The sequence below is a fragment of the Vidua chalybeata genome, chromosome 3 (genome assembly GCF_026979565.1).
Source record: "Vidua chalybeata isolate OUT-0048 chromosome 3, bVidCha1 merged haplotype, whole genome shotgun sequence".
NCBI lineage: Eukaryota > Metazoa > Chordata > Aves > Passeriformes > Viduidae > Vidua > Vidua chalybeata.
The window spans coordinates 6993842-7010998 of record NC_071532.1 but is presented as its reverse complement, the minus strand read 5'-3'; the positions used below and the strand labels follow the sequence as shown (position 1 = coordinate 7010998).

Here is a 17157-nt window from a genome sequence, read left to right as displayed (position 1 = left end):
TGAGTACCTCCAGTGAAGGGGCTGCCCACAGCTTCTCTGTGCAACTTGTGCCTGTGCCTCACCATCCTTATAGTCAAGAATTTCTTCCCAATATCTAATAAAACCAGCTCAAGGCCATTCCCACTATTCCTGCATGCCCTTGTCTCTCTCCAGCCTTCCTGCAGGCTCCCTGTAGGTATGGGAAGGGGTTCTAGAAGGTCTTCCCAGGCCACCAAATCTGTCAAGCATGATTTGTCTTCAGTGAAGGCATATTGGCATTACCACATTATTTAAATTACCACATTATTTACCATGAGCCTTAGCACAGTTTCCAAAAGGACCTGCTCCATAATCTTGCCAGGCACTGAGGTAAGACTGACTGACCTGTGGTTCCTTGGGTCTTCCTCTTTTCCCTTTTTAAAAATGAGGGTTATGTTTCCCCTTCCCCAGAGTGCCATCGCTTCTTAAAGATGATGAATAGTGGCTTAGATACTTCCTTGGCCAGTTCCCTCAGGACCATCAATGTATCATATTAAGTGTAAAACACTGCTGTTCCTATAATTTAGGTCATGAAATAAAAATGCCACCAGTGTTGTTACTTTAGGTTTTAATAACAATTTTCAATGACATTAAATAGTTTGATTACCACAACCTACCAGTGGTCAGTGATGTCAACTCAGAAAAAATGCTTCACACTCTGAACAAATGGCACACAAAACTTACCTTTCATTATGCATTTTAATAAATGGAATTAAATTCTGATTTTTATACAACCAATTATACATTAACATGTACATACTCAAGTCCAGTCACAGTGTATACATATTTTTGAATCTGCAGCAATATAAAATGAGTTCTACCCGTATATACATGTGCAAGTCTGAATAAGTCCTGAGTCATTTTAAAGTACTATTATTTAAATCCTGTAAATTTTAACTGATGCAAATAAACCTCAGGTTTTACAACTATTGTGAAGAAGCTATTTAAAAAACAATATATAGCACTTTGCATCAGCTTTATGCATAGCTATGAGCTCTGTACAGTGCAGAGTTTCCATTTACAGTCCGAATGATTACGAAATCTGAAAAGATGCTGACCATGTTATTCGGTAACTATTGCTTCCTTTGCTTCTTTATTAATGGTGAATGATTTGTTCAGCCTCCAAACAACCAGGTGTGGAGGACTCTGACAGGGTTTAAATTATATTCTTTCTGCTGCACATATTTCTGTAAGCATTCAAGTTACCCAGGCCCTTTAATTCTTCTGAGAAAAACTATACAATTATACAGTCAATACTCAATGTATCTAGAAGGGAAAGAAAATGAAACAACAGTGGAGTATGATCCTTAAACATGACACTATGCTATAAAGAAACAAAAGAGGAACTGTTCTTTAAGGAACAGCTTGGACAGAAACCAAAAGGCCACTCAGAAACCCTCTGTCAGCATGACACACTGCCATGGTAAACATGAGATGCTCTTGAACGGCCAGAACAAATTATCTGAGCAAATGGGAAGGAAGCACTGCTGCCAAGAAGGGGATCCAAACTCATTACAAGAGTCAGAATCTTTGTACAATATTAACAGACCAACTAACACAAAAATGTCTGTGTACCCCATGCCAGAATGCAGGCACTAACTTGGGAGCTGGTACAGGACACAGGCTAGTGTGGGGGCATGGCTGTCTTGAATTGGCGCTGTTTGGATGCAACTTTCCAGGTGTGTAGGAGACACTTTTTTTTTTTTTTCTTTCCCTCATTCCTCTCACGCAAAAGTGAAGGCACCACTCCAACTATACTCCTCCAGCATAAGGATCCTGGCCCAAAACTTAGCTGGTCCCATGGCTGCTGTAGTCAAAAACGCCTTTCCTGAAGAAGGGTGAAAATTCACAGATGGTGTATTTTGACAACGTTAGCCCCACTTTATCAATGTTCAGTGGAGATGATGGAGATTTCAGCATTGCAGAGAAAAAGCTCCTGAGGTACTTCTGTGGAATGAAATATAAAATGTCATAAGGTTTACTTGATCAAATTTATTACAGCCATTTTGAAAAATTAAACGAACAGCAAAAAATCCCAAAAACATTTCTATGGGATGTGAACAGTCCTTTCAATAACCATCAGCATTTATAAAACAGTCTACTGAAATGTCTGTATTAAGCTCAGGAAAAGCAGAAAATAAGTATTTTCCACTTCCTTCTTACGCCCAGCTTGGCAACTCCTTTATTCTGTGGTTGCATGATGCTTCCTAGTTTATTCTGCAGTCATGTAATCATGACGTGTTAATACTATTGTCTAGCATTACCAAACACAGCAGGTCCAAACCTCAGATCCATGTTGCAGGATATTCACCACATATGGACACAAAAGGATTTTAAAAATCTTTCCCTCAAAAAACTTCCACAATCCTTGCATTGATTGGGGTTTGTTTCAATGACATCTATCTGCAGAAAGATTTGCATGAATTCTATATTATGTCAGAGCCTACCAGTATCTTTTCATTGAGTTGCTCTCAAAATTTCCTGGTTTTTTTTTTTTTTTTTTTTTTTTTTTTGTTTGTTTTTGTTTTGTTTTTTTTTTGTTGTTTTTTTGTTTTTTTTTTCTTTCATTTCGTTTGGTTTGGTTTTTTTTTTTAGGTCTTACTAATGAGAAGCATATGGGAGACACTTCCTTCACTTCCTTCCCTTCCCATAAGTTAATATTCAGCAACCACTGTGCAAATTGCAGTCACATTTGTACCTAGAGAAACCGGGGGATGTACTTTGACACAGTTTTCACACACCTGAAAAAGCTTCCATTATATGTGAGTTCATTTGGATGCAACTTTCCAGGTATGTGTGATTTAATAACGTATAACATTTTATAACTTTTGAACAAAACACTAGGTAAAAGGTTTGATCAATAGATACTACAAATACATCCAGTGTCACCCAAACACCTGCAAGGGAAAACTCATCTGGAGCACAGGGATAAACTCCTTTTCTGTACTACAGACTGACCACAGAAAGAGATAACTTTCAAATCATTCATTGGTCTTCAGTTCCATGGGAAATACATTTGCAAGCCAGAGAAGCACATTCTCCTCTGAAGAATACAACATTTAGTTATTTGAATGCAGCAGCTTTGGGGTCATAGAAGTGCTTTGTTCAGGAAACTGCCCTAATTATTCACTCCTTTCTCAAGAATAATTCCTCCAAACTATAACAATCTGCTATCTTTTTAAGAAACTAGCTGTTTCAATATTACAGAAAGAAGGAGAACAAAAAAAAAAAAAAAGCAAACAACAAAAAAAAAAGCAGCTGAGACAAAACCTATTCTCTTGGCAGAAACAGTGAAACTTTCTATTTCATTCAGATCTGCCACAGGTTGTATTAATGTTCATGAAAAAAATTCATTACAAAAATGCCTTCAAGATGAACTGCAATAGACTAAGAGGGAATTTAAAGTGAGAAACAGAGAAACATTTTTCATAATTAGTTCTCAAAGGAGGCTTCTTTACAAAAAGTCCCAAACCAGTAATTCCTGAAGGATGAATATGGTAGAAAATCAAATGTAAAACATAGCATTCTGTTAACGTTTTAGCACTGTGCTGAAAAGTTACTGCAATAATTCTAGTTTATGACTACCAAAGGCTCAAAGGTACCAAAATATCTCACTGGACACATCAAAAAACCTACTGCATTCACCTTGATATGTATGGCCAGGTAATTGACTGTGATGCTTTTTCTTTGAAGCCATTACTCATTGTTTTGGCATGATAGCTCTAATGGCAAAGTAAAAAATCCCTCTGCTCTAAGCATACACTTATGTGACACATGAGGAACAGCAGGTACACTTCTTTTCCACATCTGTGCTCCAGAGTTGATGAGTGAATATCACAGATTCTTTGAACACAAAAAAGATCCTTGGGAAAATAGCAACAAGCAGATACTAACAGATAATGATGGAATTAATTTTGTATGAAGGTTTCCTGCCATATGGCTTGACATTATGTGCTCTTCAACAACCACCTCTGAACACATTAGCTGTCTTATAAAACCCAGATCTGCATTTACCCTGTTTGCAATGCTGGTGTGTTAATACAGCCCAGAGCTGCTGTGTCCTTGACACAAAGAAGCTGTTGCTTCATTGAAACACAGGCTGCTCTGCCCAAAGATGCTGGCTGGGAGTGTTCCCCTGTAGTGAGGAAACAGTGACTGATGGCAGAAGTGCTCACATCACAAGCGTTGATCAAAGAGTTGTGGCAGGGCACTACAGGGAAGGCTGTTCTGTCCTGTCGACTGCAATGGACAGCAAAATGGAAGAAAGAGACAGGAGAAAAAGAAGAGTGATCCTTGCAATGTATAGAAAGATGCTTCCCAAATTCAGATGTGACAAGGAGAGGATAAGAGTCACAGCAAGCTGGGAGAGGGGCAGGAGCACATCAACACCAAGTGCCAGAAATGACGAAAAGTTCCTTAGAGATCCAGAAGAGATTCAGCATGGACTTTGTTGCAGCCCAGAAAGCCACTGCAAGCAGCTGGAGTAGGAGCAAGGCTGGATGAAAGGATCTCTGCCGGCACTCCGTGGACAGGAGGAGAGCTGTTTTCATATCTTTTGTATTAAAATCCAGTTCCAGCAGCAGATACAATTTTTGTCTATTTACTGTCTATTTTGTCATAACCCTGTTGTGTCTAGAACTCTTTTGCTGTGTCCTTGAAAAACAATTTCTTAGCAGAGATTGTCAAGCTCAGGATACCTTCACAGGTCCAAATTTTATACATATTAATGATGTGATTTCCTACTGATAGCAACATTGTCCCTGGCATGTAAATTACTGTGTAATAGCTACTAGGTTTGTATGATTATCTAGGAAAGAAAAAACTAGTTAACTGCCAAAATATTCCAACACGCTTGGTTTTATTACTCATTTTTGTTTGTTAGACTCTGGCCATTTGTTCTGGATTATTTAGTCTGGTAATCAGTGTTCTTCCAAATGCACTTTGGAGTTTCATTTCACTAATAGCATCTGACCTGCTATGCTGCTGGTTTGCTGGAAAATATCCTAATGATACATTTGTAAATGGCTTGATGTGAGGGCACAAGACCTGGCACTGTAACAGAGATATAAAATGGGCAACTCATACATCGATCATGTTGGTTCTTCTGGCTAAACACACACTCTCAGGAACACCAGCTTAGAGAACGGAAATACTCTGCATGTACAAAACAAGGATAGAAAGCCAGGTTAAAAACTAATCCAAAATAGGAAAAGCAGTGGTGTTTGCCCTCTCTGAAGACAATGCAACCTTCAGGCCCTCTAACTTAAAATTTATGACAGCTGTACCTGCAATTTTTAACTCTGCAAATGAAACTAAATTGGAGAAAGTAGTATGAGGCCCAAAGGCTTTTCTTTCTTTACCTAGTCTGAGTAGTTTTTTCTCCCTTTTAATTATAGCAAAATGGAAACCATTTAAAAAGCTTATTAAAAATCATTTTAATAGGGTTCACCTTTTTAGCAATAGGCCAGTGCTCATCTTGCGCTCAATTCATCAGCACAACAAAGTCATTCTAATCATTTTTGCACTACTTTGTGATGTGGGGATTTCATAATTTTATACATTTTAATATAAAGCCATAACTTAATTTAAAGTTATTAAAGTTACTACAATCAAAAAGCTTTCTGAAATGTGAAAGTCTTCTTATCATACTTTCAATTGTGGCATATTAAAGAGTAATTCAGTTCAGTGACATTGTTCTCCTAATCCATTACTAACAGTGGTAGCCTCAGAGACCAATAGCAGAGCTTAGCAAGAATTGGATTTTTTCATTAAAATTTGATGTGTTTAAAAACTCATCAACTCTGGTACTTTCAGAAAGTAAAAACACTTCGAGCTTTTGTTTTCATACTGCTATTTCTAGCAATTTCCTAAAAAAAAGTCAGTGCTTAAAATACTTTAGAAGATACATTTTAAAATTGGTATTAGAAATACGACCTGCTAAAATATGCCAGAGCTGAAAGCACCAAAAAGTTTAATAAGATAAATTTTACAAGGCTTTGGGGACTTCTTTAGACAACAGTTCATTTCCTGTGAAACAATACCACCATTTCAAGACCTACATATCAATCAGACAGTCAAAAACTTTACCACAAGGTCACAGAAGATCACTGGTGACAGAGGCAGGACTAATTAACTTGATCATCTAATTTCTAACATAGGCTCCTCTCTCCCTTTAATATAGATGCTAGTTCCTCCCTGCACCAATCACATAATTATTCTGTTGACTAGTGTTAAGTGCTGCAGGCTTGAAATCAGATCTTGATTTGAATTATCCATAGAGCAAAGCATACACAGGTATCACAGCTCTTTCTATAGGATACAAATCCGATTACCAAAAAAACCCCAAAGCCAGACAGATTGAAGCAATATCCCCTCAGCCTAAAAATTAGGTATTTGCACAGTCAGCTCTTCCCAAGAAAGACTCTAGCCCAAAGCAAGCAGACAAGCACATGATTTGCTTACAATCTGTGACCACAAAAACAAGGATCTGTTTAAAAGACAAGGTATGCAAAGGGAGCCTGCTGGAATGCAGAAATGAGAGGGCATGTCCTCCTGCATTTGTCTCCTAAAAAGAAACTGTTGGGCACATGCAAAGGAAAATCAACATTTGGAGATCCTTCTCCAAATTAACCCATTTTCTTTATTTTGGACACTTCCATTGAAGTGTTGAAAAGAAAAAAATTACTTCCAAGGTGGTTTTTCAAAATACTAAATACTGCAGAAATGCCAGCTATGGTGTCTAACTATATTCTACTGGCAAAAATAAAGCTGGGCAGAAATGGCACTGACAAGTGGTGGTGTCCCAGAGACTTCAGGCTGGTGAAAGGCCCTGCCTAGGGACATGTTTCATACAGAATGTGGCAAGAAAATATATAAGTTTCCAAGAAAAATCAGATTCAAACTTTTCATTGGATCTGCTTCTTCCTTCCTTGTGTGTTTTTTTTTTTTTTCCTTTTTTTGGGTGTTTTTTTTTTTTTTTTTTTTTTTTTTTTACTGGCAAAGAAGAATTAAGACACTGTATAGGGAGGTAAGACTGGAATGTAGAAGATGGGAACTCATAGGAAAAGGGCACCAAGCTAAGCCAGCTTTGCTTCATCCAAGACATGCACTACATCTCAATCACCAACCAGGACTGGATTATCTGGGTCAGATATGGAAGACAGGGATAGCCATTAGCCACAACATAAAAAATTCAATTACAAACTGAGCTCCAAGGGAGCAGGTTTTCTTATGAAAAATAACCCAACATTACATGCCTAGACATATTCAAACTGTCCAAACTGAGGTGTTTTGAAGGCAGTGATCCCAGCAGGCTCCTGCTACAGCTGCAAGTATAGCTTGCCTTGTTACATACATACATATATATATATATATATATATATATATATATATATATATTCCTTTTCCTAGATCTTTGTCTGAAAGCCCCTTAATTTCAAATATATAATCATTTGGAGAGAAAGGAAGATTCCCACCTTCCTTGGCAGACCCCTGGCTTTTAAACCAAGACACTGGGGCATTAGGACTGAGTAATGGCTCGCTTAATGCTCTGATAGGTCTCCAAGTAGTTTCACGTCCATTTCTGGATTTATTAAATTTGAGCATGCAGGGAAAGAATTTGCAGATAGCAAGACTATAGAATGTGAGGTACCATCACTTTGGAGGACAGCAATCCAAAATGATGGGGGACCATACCAGATTACAACTAATACCTTCACCTCCACCAATTCCAGATTCTGATCAATTCTTCACTCATCAGATATAACTTGCTCAGAAACATTTTGGTCTTTTGTGGGCTTTTTCTAATAAAGAAGACATGAAGTTTCAATTCTTTTCCCCAACACTTTGACATATATTGCAAGATATTATAAAGCATATTTGAGCAAAGTAGGTGAGCAGAACAGCATGTGATATTCAACATCACAAGTAATATTTCAGGCCCCTCAGGAAGTACCTAATGTCAGCTGTGGATCTGAACACATTTATCTCCTGCACATATCCTTAGGTCATTCTGTGTGGTTTTGATTTTTGTGTGTGTGTTTTTGTGGGAAAAAGACTTACTGCTTGGGAGACTACCTGATGCCTGAAGGCATTTCTGAGAGAAAATTTCGGTAATTATGACAGGATCACCTAGCCCATTATCTTCTGCTGAAAGACCCAGATGGCTGGGCTCTCCTTACAAAAAAAAACCTGCAAAATTAAGACACTGTGAAAGCTCTGCAAAGGTTCCTTGAGGAGCCAAATTTGACAACTGCCTCCAGAATGTGACTTTTCCTGGTGTCAGAGACCTTGCTCAAGTTGCAGACAATTTGTCTACGCAGTTTTTAGAAAAATAAACACAAAACCACATGTTTGAAAATGGTAATTCACCACTGCAATAGTCACATTGATGCTGGCTAATTTTTTGCCTTTTTTCTTTTATATATCCTCTGTATTTTTACACATTTATTTGTAGTTTTGTAGCTTATTATTACATTCACAGCTAGTTTTCCCAGTACTCTTCCTTGCCCTAACAGGCAGGAAGACAAAACTCATTCCAAATTCTCTATCCTGTCTTGGTTCTTCTTAGGAACCAAGGCCAAGAAAGAACTCTTTGGGACATATTTTCATAAACTAGTTCAGTTTACATCTAAGGGGGGGAGGATTTAGAAGGGGCTTTAACTGGGGGGAATTGCATTACCACTTGTGGTCCTAATTGGTGATTTTTATCAATTATGCTAATTTGCTAAACTTCTAAAAATGGTACTCACTCTGTGGGGGTGGGCTTTTGTAGACATTTTCCATACCTGCCCCTGGAGGCCTCCAATAAAGACCAGGCTTCATATTACCTCCTATACTAATATTATGTCAAGAGTGTGTATTGTTTCATGTATAGGTTCTTAAGGCATCAACATCATATTAATAGAGGGAGGAGTTATTTGCTTCAGGTTGGCAGGCATTAATTAACCTCATGGCTGGATGAACACAAACCAAGAATAAAGGATTGGCTCATTTTAATCAAACCCTTCCTGCTCACTTTGATTAGGTCTAATCAGAAGCAAGGCTTTTTAAAGGTAATGCCTAGTAGTCATCAAATAAATAAATAGACTGAGAACATCCCAATCAGTATCACCTTACCCTGTGTTTGCATGTCTTGCAAGTCTATGTACAACTCCAACACCCCTATCAATTTTCATCTAAGACAAATTCTATGTTGTGAGTTTCCCTGAACAGAAATAAAGCAAGTAGGGCATATTATGCTAGGTCACTTTTTAAAAAAAATTACTAGCAAATATCTTGCAAATTTGACTATGACACAGTCAAACTCTTAACTTGTTAGCTCCTACCAAAAATGTAATGTAGCTCTGTCCTGGGGTAATCCATAATGTTATTCTATTCCAGATCTATCTGCAGCCTCCACAAAATTGTTACTGTACCCTACAAATGAGAACCCTGTTTGTGGAGGGGTTATTATCATGAGAGCTTTTAAAATTGTCACTTCAGGCAGCTTCCAGCTCTTTTGCCATGTGGTATTCACTTTGCAGGCTACCTGTCTTTGTTCAAGCAAAGGCTTTCCTTCGCTTTTTGGGTTCTCTTTCTCTTTTCATTCTTTTTTTCCTTGGCTCAGAGAGTTAGCCATTTTGAGTTGCCTTGGGGCAAATTCCACAGGCATCCACCTGCTGCCACTGAGCAGGGCAGCCCCACTCCAGCCCAACCTGTCCCAGCTCGTCAATGGCACCTGACCAAAGAGAGAGGATCACAAGTCATCCAAGCTCACCCAGACACCTTCCCTTTCCTGCCCTGTCATCTCTTGCCACAAGGAATGTGAAGTCCCACTGTGAGTTCTAGCCCTTGATCCAGAGAATACCTGTCAGACCTCCTGTTGTCAGTGAGATAAGCAGTCAGTGGAGGTGGGCATGGGAGGACGACTGACACCACCTTTCCCTCTGTCCTTTGAACCATGTGTTTGGCTGCAGAGTGCCATCCTGGGGGTTTGGGGATGTCCCCAGCATTTTCAGATCTCTTCATTCTTGGAGGGGTCCACAACTTTGCTGAAGATGAGCAATGCAATGGACATTAAAAACAACATTGAAAGCAAGGGATGGTGGGACTATCAAGCAGTGGGATCCGCATTTAGCAAAGACTACATGGTTAAATAACACCAGAGATTCCACTAACCAAGCTGGCCCTGCCCAATCCAAACCCCTGAGTACAGCAGACAGAGATAAAGTCCTTGTCGTGCATATGAGAGGTATGTTAGGAAAGACTGGATTAATTCTGCCTTGAGCAAAGGTAAGCCTATCCATGGGATTGTTTTTGCTCAAGGACCTGGTTACACTTGGTGGGTTAAGCAGAGGGATGGGGAAACATGTCATGCACCTCAGGGGAATTTGACTATGGGTGAAAACAGCCTGTAATGTTGGAATGTATCACTGGTTGCTGAGGGTCACTGCCACTGCATATTTTAATTACCATGGACAATGAGAATGGACTTGTCCAATCATATCAGTCATGGAGCAAATGAACTCTGTCCATATCTGGGGGATGGTCACTGACCACTGAAATTGTATTTGTATATAGTTATATGTAGATATGTATAGATAGGTGTGTTTACAGTTGAAATGTATTAATTTGGGCATTAATCAGACAATATGGGATAAGGGGTGGAATGTCCTGCGGTAATCCACAATGTTATTGTATTCCATATCTATCTGTGCCCCCCAATATTGTTGCTGTATCATAAGACTATCAAAATGAGAACCTTGTGTGTGGAGGGCTCATTATCGTGGGTGCTTTTAAAACTGGCACTCTCAGGCAGCTTCCAGCTTTTTTTGCCATGGGGTATTTGCTTTGTGAGTTATCTGGTCTTTGTTTAGGTAATGGCTTTCCTTCCCTTTTGGGGTTCTCTTTTCATTTTTTTTTTTTTGTCAGCTCAGAAAGTTAGGAGTTTTGAGCTGCCTTGGGGCAAATTCCACAGGCACCCTCCTTACAACACTCCTTTGGGCATGTTTAGAGGTACCTAAATGACTCTGGAACTAAGCAGGTAAGACTCAAGTTTCTTTAAGCAGCTAAATTGCACTAAAAAATACCAGGACTTAGATTTTTAGCCTCTTGGGAAAGTCTCTCTATGTTTTTCATGCACAGCCTAGTGCAGATTCCTTGAATCAAAGTTAGATTCCACCAGAGTTGCACAGGTAAAGCAGATTTTACCTCTATGTCTCCAGAAGTGCTTGAGTGACACTAAAATTTAATTTTACCCAAGGTGGTACTGAAATTTACTCAAATTCATATATCTTTTTGAATTTTCTTAATGTGCAAGCATTCTGAGAGATGCCAGTTATGATTCCAGGTGAAACTGCTCTCTCAGGTTTTCAAAACCCAAACTATTCATTATAGCTGTTTGGAGTATTTTTCTGTGCAAGTCTAATGGCATGAGCACATTATGCTGAATTACTATTATGCCACATCAATTGAATAAACTTCTTAAGTCAGTCTACATCCCAAATTACAGTCTTATTCTGCCTAATTTGTTTCAAATCCACAGGACTTCTTATTTCTTACAATGTCTGCATGGTAAAAGCTTTTATTTATTGGCTCTAGGCAGCTCTAATGAAAACTGAATTGTAGGCTAGCAGGGAAGCAAAAAAAAAGGCAGCAAGGGCTGTGATTTACAGGTGGTCTATCAGTGTGAGTCTTTGGAAAGTGAATGACCATTCTGAAAAGGATCAAAACAGACCTGACTAGTGAAGGAAACCAATCTCTTCTCCAGAGCACATGTCAGAACAAGTCCTGTCAAAATTTATTTAGAAAGAACAACAGGATTGAATTTAGCATGCATCCCTGGGCCGGTAGTGTGTGACAGTGTGTCATCTGCTGGAGTGGGCTTGGCAAACACCTACCAAACAACTTGACATGCATCACCCTCTGCTTCCTCTGGTGAAATCCCATGCTGGAGGATGACTGATACTCTTGCTTTGGAAAGGGGTAGTACCAGATTCAACCCAGTGTCTTTGGCTGACCACTCCTTTTATTCATCTGCCCATATCTGTATGTGCATAGCTGTTAATGGAGATTGCAATGAAGGTACACAACTTCAAAACTTGGTTTGCAGGAGTATGTTGGGAAATTTATTCAATCCTGACAGCAAAACACATCAGGATGTGGAGCTAAACTGGAGCTCAAACTACATGCTGCCCCATTTTCTAAACTTACTAAATAATGATAAACGTACCTCCTTATTTTCTGATACTCTGAAATATCTAAAAAGGAAAGGGAAAAATAAAAAAGCCTTTAAATTGCAAATCCTATTTAATTATTTGGTTGTAATGGAGACAAATATTTGATCACAAAAGATAATTTTTGAGGTAGGGTCCTGAAGCTATACCTAAAGAAAGAAACACTGAAATTTTTCTAAAGATATACGTGCATTATGCCAAGTTACCTCTAGTAAACTCTGTGCAAAGCAAGGCTTCAGAGCTGATTTTGAATTAGGCCCAGAGTTTGAGCAAATGAGACCACACTTTCCATTCTTTCTGCATTCAGTAGCCTGTTGAACCAGAGCTTAAAATTAACTCATCCAGAAAATAACCTCAGGCTACTGTTCCTTCTAAATGACCATCTTTATCATGTGTTTGATTACAAGAATAATGTCTTGCATTGTTGTGGGCTAGCTGAAGGTCTACAGTATTTAATCAAAGTAACATTTTATTGGTATGGGATCAACGGCTGACCTTTGCAAAGTTCTGCTTCTTTATATCTAGTGACTGTAACCAATAAGTAAAATTAATTTTATTTATTCATTTTTTTGAAGCCAACAGGGTCTCACACAGGAAGCAGAGCCACCCTAAAAAAGATTAAATGCTTTGCAGCTGAGAACTGCTGCAACTCCTCTTTTAGGGTTGATGCTTCAAAACCAGAAAAGCCATGTGCCTTGAGCTGCCCTAATGATGTGGTGACGGATGGGAACCTGACACGTGAACTTGCTCTCAGATGGCTAACTGCAAAGTCTGTCTTCCAGCAAGACTTCAGTGCTGTTCCTGAAAAGCAGTTATTTTTGGTTTTAAATTTTTCAGCGGTTACTAGAGGATATGAAAGGCACCTGGTGCAGACTGACTTTACCTAAATTAGAAAATGATCTATGACACGGATTTCATGTAACTGAGATTCACAATAAGGGCCAGCCACACACACTCTTCTCTTGTCTTTGTGGATGCATCTATGCTCTTTCCTTCCCTGATCCCTCTGTATCCCTATTCCTATAGTAGGAAATTAAAGCCATCACTCCAAGATATCACATTCTGTAGCTCAGACTATGGGTATGAAACAATCCAAACACCAACATTTGCAACGGTTTGCTTTTGCACCAGCAGTGCTACTGGTGTGCATTCGTATCTGTGAAAAAAGAGAAGAGTTTCCTTTTATTTTCCAATAATTATCAAGTTGTATTCTGAATGTGCTCTGGAGTCCATCTTACCTAGATTCTGCTAAGAACAGTAATTACCACCACACTGTCAGAGGCAAACATTCATTCTTTAAGAGCCAGGCTGGTGAGTAGCTGCATAAAGCTCCTTTTAGAAAGCTTTGGCATTGTTGTAAGCTGATGCCTGTGTCTAATAATTTCCTTTTAGCAATCACTTTGAACAAACGTGTATACTGTACCTTTGAAAGGTCTTTGTGACTAGTCTTTGTGACAGGAAAAAATATCAAACAGAAATGGTAATTCTAACCCCACTTGATAGGATTTTTGCAATACAGACATCAATTTGCCTATAACTACCATAGGTTTTAAATATATTTACGAATGGGGTAGTGAAACAAAGACTTCTGGGGAGCACTAATGAAGTTCATACTGAATATTCAGGTGATGAATAATCAAAAATCACAGTAAAATGTTTCGGTCTTCATGACTTCAAAGAAAACCTCAATGTCTGAGGCAGATTCAAACATTCTATTTGCTCAAATTTGTTGACAAATATTTTGAAGGTTTTTTCCTTCTCAGACATTTCTACTGCTGACTTCCACCAAGGTATTAATTAAAAAACTAATACGACACTTAAATAACAAAAATGAATCCAAGTTCAAGAAAAAGGTGCTATTTCCAGTATTTCACCTTTTCCTTAAGAACCAGATTCCTGGAGCCATCTCAGCATAATGTTACTTTTAAAGAGGAAACACGTCACGGCTAAATTTAAAGCCTTATTAAAAAAAAAGCCTAGAAATCATCACCTCCAAAGGAACTCAAATGAAAATACAAACTAAAAACTAAACAAAGGATTTGACTTCTAAGTTAATCTAATTTTGGAAGGTTAATTTTAGCTGAAGGTAACAGCAATATTTCAGCCAGTTCAGTGTCTACAATACTTTCCCCAGACAGTTTTACAGATTGGACAGCAAAATTGAATTATGCAGCTCATTCAAGATTTATTTCTGCCTCCTGCATTAACACCTCTCATTGAAATCCTCATTGGCAGACATCAGGAAGTGAGGAGGACAATTATTAATTTTAAATAAATTGAGCATGTCTATCTTTTAAAGAGGTTCAAAGTACCAAGAAAAAAAGAAGAGCAGAGGCAATGCCAGGAAGATGTATATGCTTCTACAGAACTCAACATAGGCTCACATCACCATACTTGTTAGCAGGCTGACTTTTATTCCCTGAGCTCTGTAAGTGGCAGCAAAAGACAACACATGACTCCTACTGACTGTTGAGCTTTATTTCTAGATCACAGATCACAGGATATTCTCAACTGGAAGTGATCCACAAGAATCAAGTCTAACTCTCAATGGAATGGCCAGTCTGGGGATGAAACCCCAGCTAATTTTGGTGTTACCAGCACCACACTCTAACCAACTGTTGATCCCTAAAAACCCCACCAGAGATTTTGCTTGTTTCTCCCTTTGCTCTCTGCAAACCAATCTGAGGAAATGCAGCCCTGAGAACAGGGAAGAGGAAACAGGGAACAGAGAGAAGGAGACAGTCTGAGGCTTGGGAGAGTTTTTGTTTTCCTTTAAGCAACAACCTGTTTGGATTTTTTTGGCATAAAAGTTGTTTTTTTTCTAAACATACTGGTGACAGCAAGGGCAAGAAAGAAAGTCCACAAATGCAAGGTTTCTGACCACAGAGTCAAGAAACACAGCTCAATCTGCTGTGTCAGCTTAGACTCCTGCCCAGTTTCTCTGGCTGCACAATGGGAAAACAGGGCTAAAAATAATCTTCATTACAACAGCAAAGCATGAGTCTAAGAGAAGAAGAAAAAAGAATAGTCAGGGGAATGGTATGATACAGGAGCACAGTATCCACAGAAACTGGGATTTCAGGAAAATTTCTTTTTAGGGTCATTCACAGACCTAGCAACTCACCAAGGAATAAAAGATACTTTGCAGTTAAAACAGGAATAGATACATTCACTGACTCAAGTATTTCTTGTGGCAAGCACTTCCGTTACAAAGCTTTTCCTTAAAAAAAATACAAAAAAATGAATATACATTATCTGAATTCACTTTAAAAAAGAATCCTATACTCTTACATACTGATTTCTATTTGCAAGAAAAGATAGATACACAATAACTTCTGTTCCTTAAGTTTACTCAGAAGAATTCTTGGCTGTGCCATTTAAGGCAGATTAGTCAGGCAAGGTTGGCTCTGAAGTGAAATTACAGTCTTTAAACTGCAAAACAATTAATTTAGAGTTTTGACCTGCAACAGGTCCCTGATGAAAAGCTAAATTAATAGATAGCAACAGGGTATTTTGGGTAGATAATTTTAAATACAGTTTAGATGTTTTCTCTTAAGATGTATAGGTAAAAACTTGCACATTATTTTCCAAAGCTCTATGGTAATGTCAAATACAGTTCAAAGGACTTGATTTTATACCAACAAACACCAAAGCAAAAGTGTTTACAGTGCAACCATATATCATGTTGGAGATTAAAGTCAAGTTCTCATGTTCATCTCACACAAAAATACTTCATGTCATGTGCTTTCCTACAAACAAGGCAATGTGAAGCTTTCAGTTAGTTAGCATTTGTACCAGCTAGGATAAATAAAAGAACTTAATGTTATACACAAACCTTGAACTTACTGTGATTTAAAAATCACAATCCTTATAATTTGGGGCTTTCTGGATTCTTTTACTCCAAGTAATTTCACCTCCATTGTGATTAAATATGCCCACTTCTAAACCCAGGCTGAAATAAGTAACACTACATCTCAATCTTCAAACAGAGCAAACTCCACAACAGCCAGTCCTTCGATTCTATTTGTCTGGAAAGGTACCAAAAACCCCACTGCTCTTCTCAGTACTTCTATTGTGGCAAGAATCCTAGGGATGATATGTAGGAAAAACAGAATTCTCCCTAAACTGTCTTGCAAAGGGACAAATCTAATTAGGCACAAGGAACTGCAGTTGCTAAGAGATGACCTGTGGGAAGCACTAAACTACCCAAAGTCATTTCAATGCAAGAAGGTCAGAAAAAAATGATATGGAGTTCCAGGCTATTTAAGATGCATGAATACCTAATGTAAAAATTGTGTCAAGAAGAGCAGAGAAATTTTTTTATCAGCACCACTAGGACGACTGGTCCACTAATAATCTTACATCACAGAATGTTTGTTCAGAACACTTACTGGACTGGTATTTCAGGCTGTCATTTATTTTTAGTCAATAAAATTAGCTCAAATGGTGAATAAAAATACGCAGTTGTGTTGGTCTGCTAACTGTACTTCTGTGGTATTCACATTCTCTGAACAGAGAGAGACATGATTCTCTCTCCTGGGATTTTTCCTGGGATGTTGTGAGATGCAGTAAGAAAGCTCAGAGAAAGAAGAAAACAATTCTTATCTCTATTCACTGTGCCTGTTGTTTGGCACATGTGGAATGTGTTACGGAGATTGTTTACTGCAGAGTGATTTGTTAATTGGACACCGGTGAAGGTTGTTTGGATTGATTGGCCAATTGGGTCAAAGCTGTGTGTGACTGTCTGGAGACAGTCACGGGTTTTTCTTTAGTATCTTTTTAGTATGGTATAGTTCTAGTATAGTATAGTATTAATGTAATATAATTTAGCTTAATAAAAACAATTTATTCAGCCTTCTGCAACATGGAGTCAGAGCACACCATTCCCCATGCAGGGGGGTTGCACTGCTTCAATATACTTTGC

General features: G+C 38.4%; 1 protein-coding gene across 2 annotated transcripts in view; it reads right to left on the bottom strand.

The window, feature by feature from the left end:
* Positions 1 to 569: 569 nt before the first annotated feature.
* KIF16B (kinesin family member 16B) overlaps positions 570 to 17157 on the bottom strand; it is a 141018-nt gene continuing 124430 nt past the window's right edge. The window contains exons 26-27 of one of the 2 annotated variants that reach the window (XM_053938745.1): positions 15358 to 15453; positions 15085 to 15236 (exon numbers count right to left, since the gene is read on the bottom strand). In XM_053938745.1, coding sequence (XP_053794720.1) covers positions 15403 to 15453 — 51 coding nt within the window. In that variant the 3' untranslated portion in view covers positions 15085 to 15236; positions 15358 to 15402. Of the gene's footprint in view, positions 1966 to 15084; positions 15237 to 15357; positions 15454 to 17157 lie in introns of those variants that run through there. The other variant, XM_053938744.1, reaches the window with a different exon arrangement.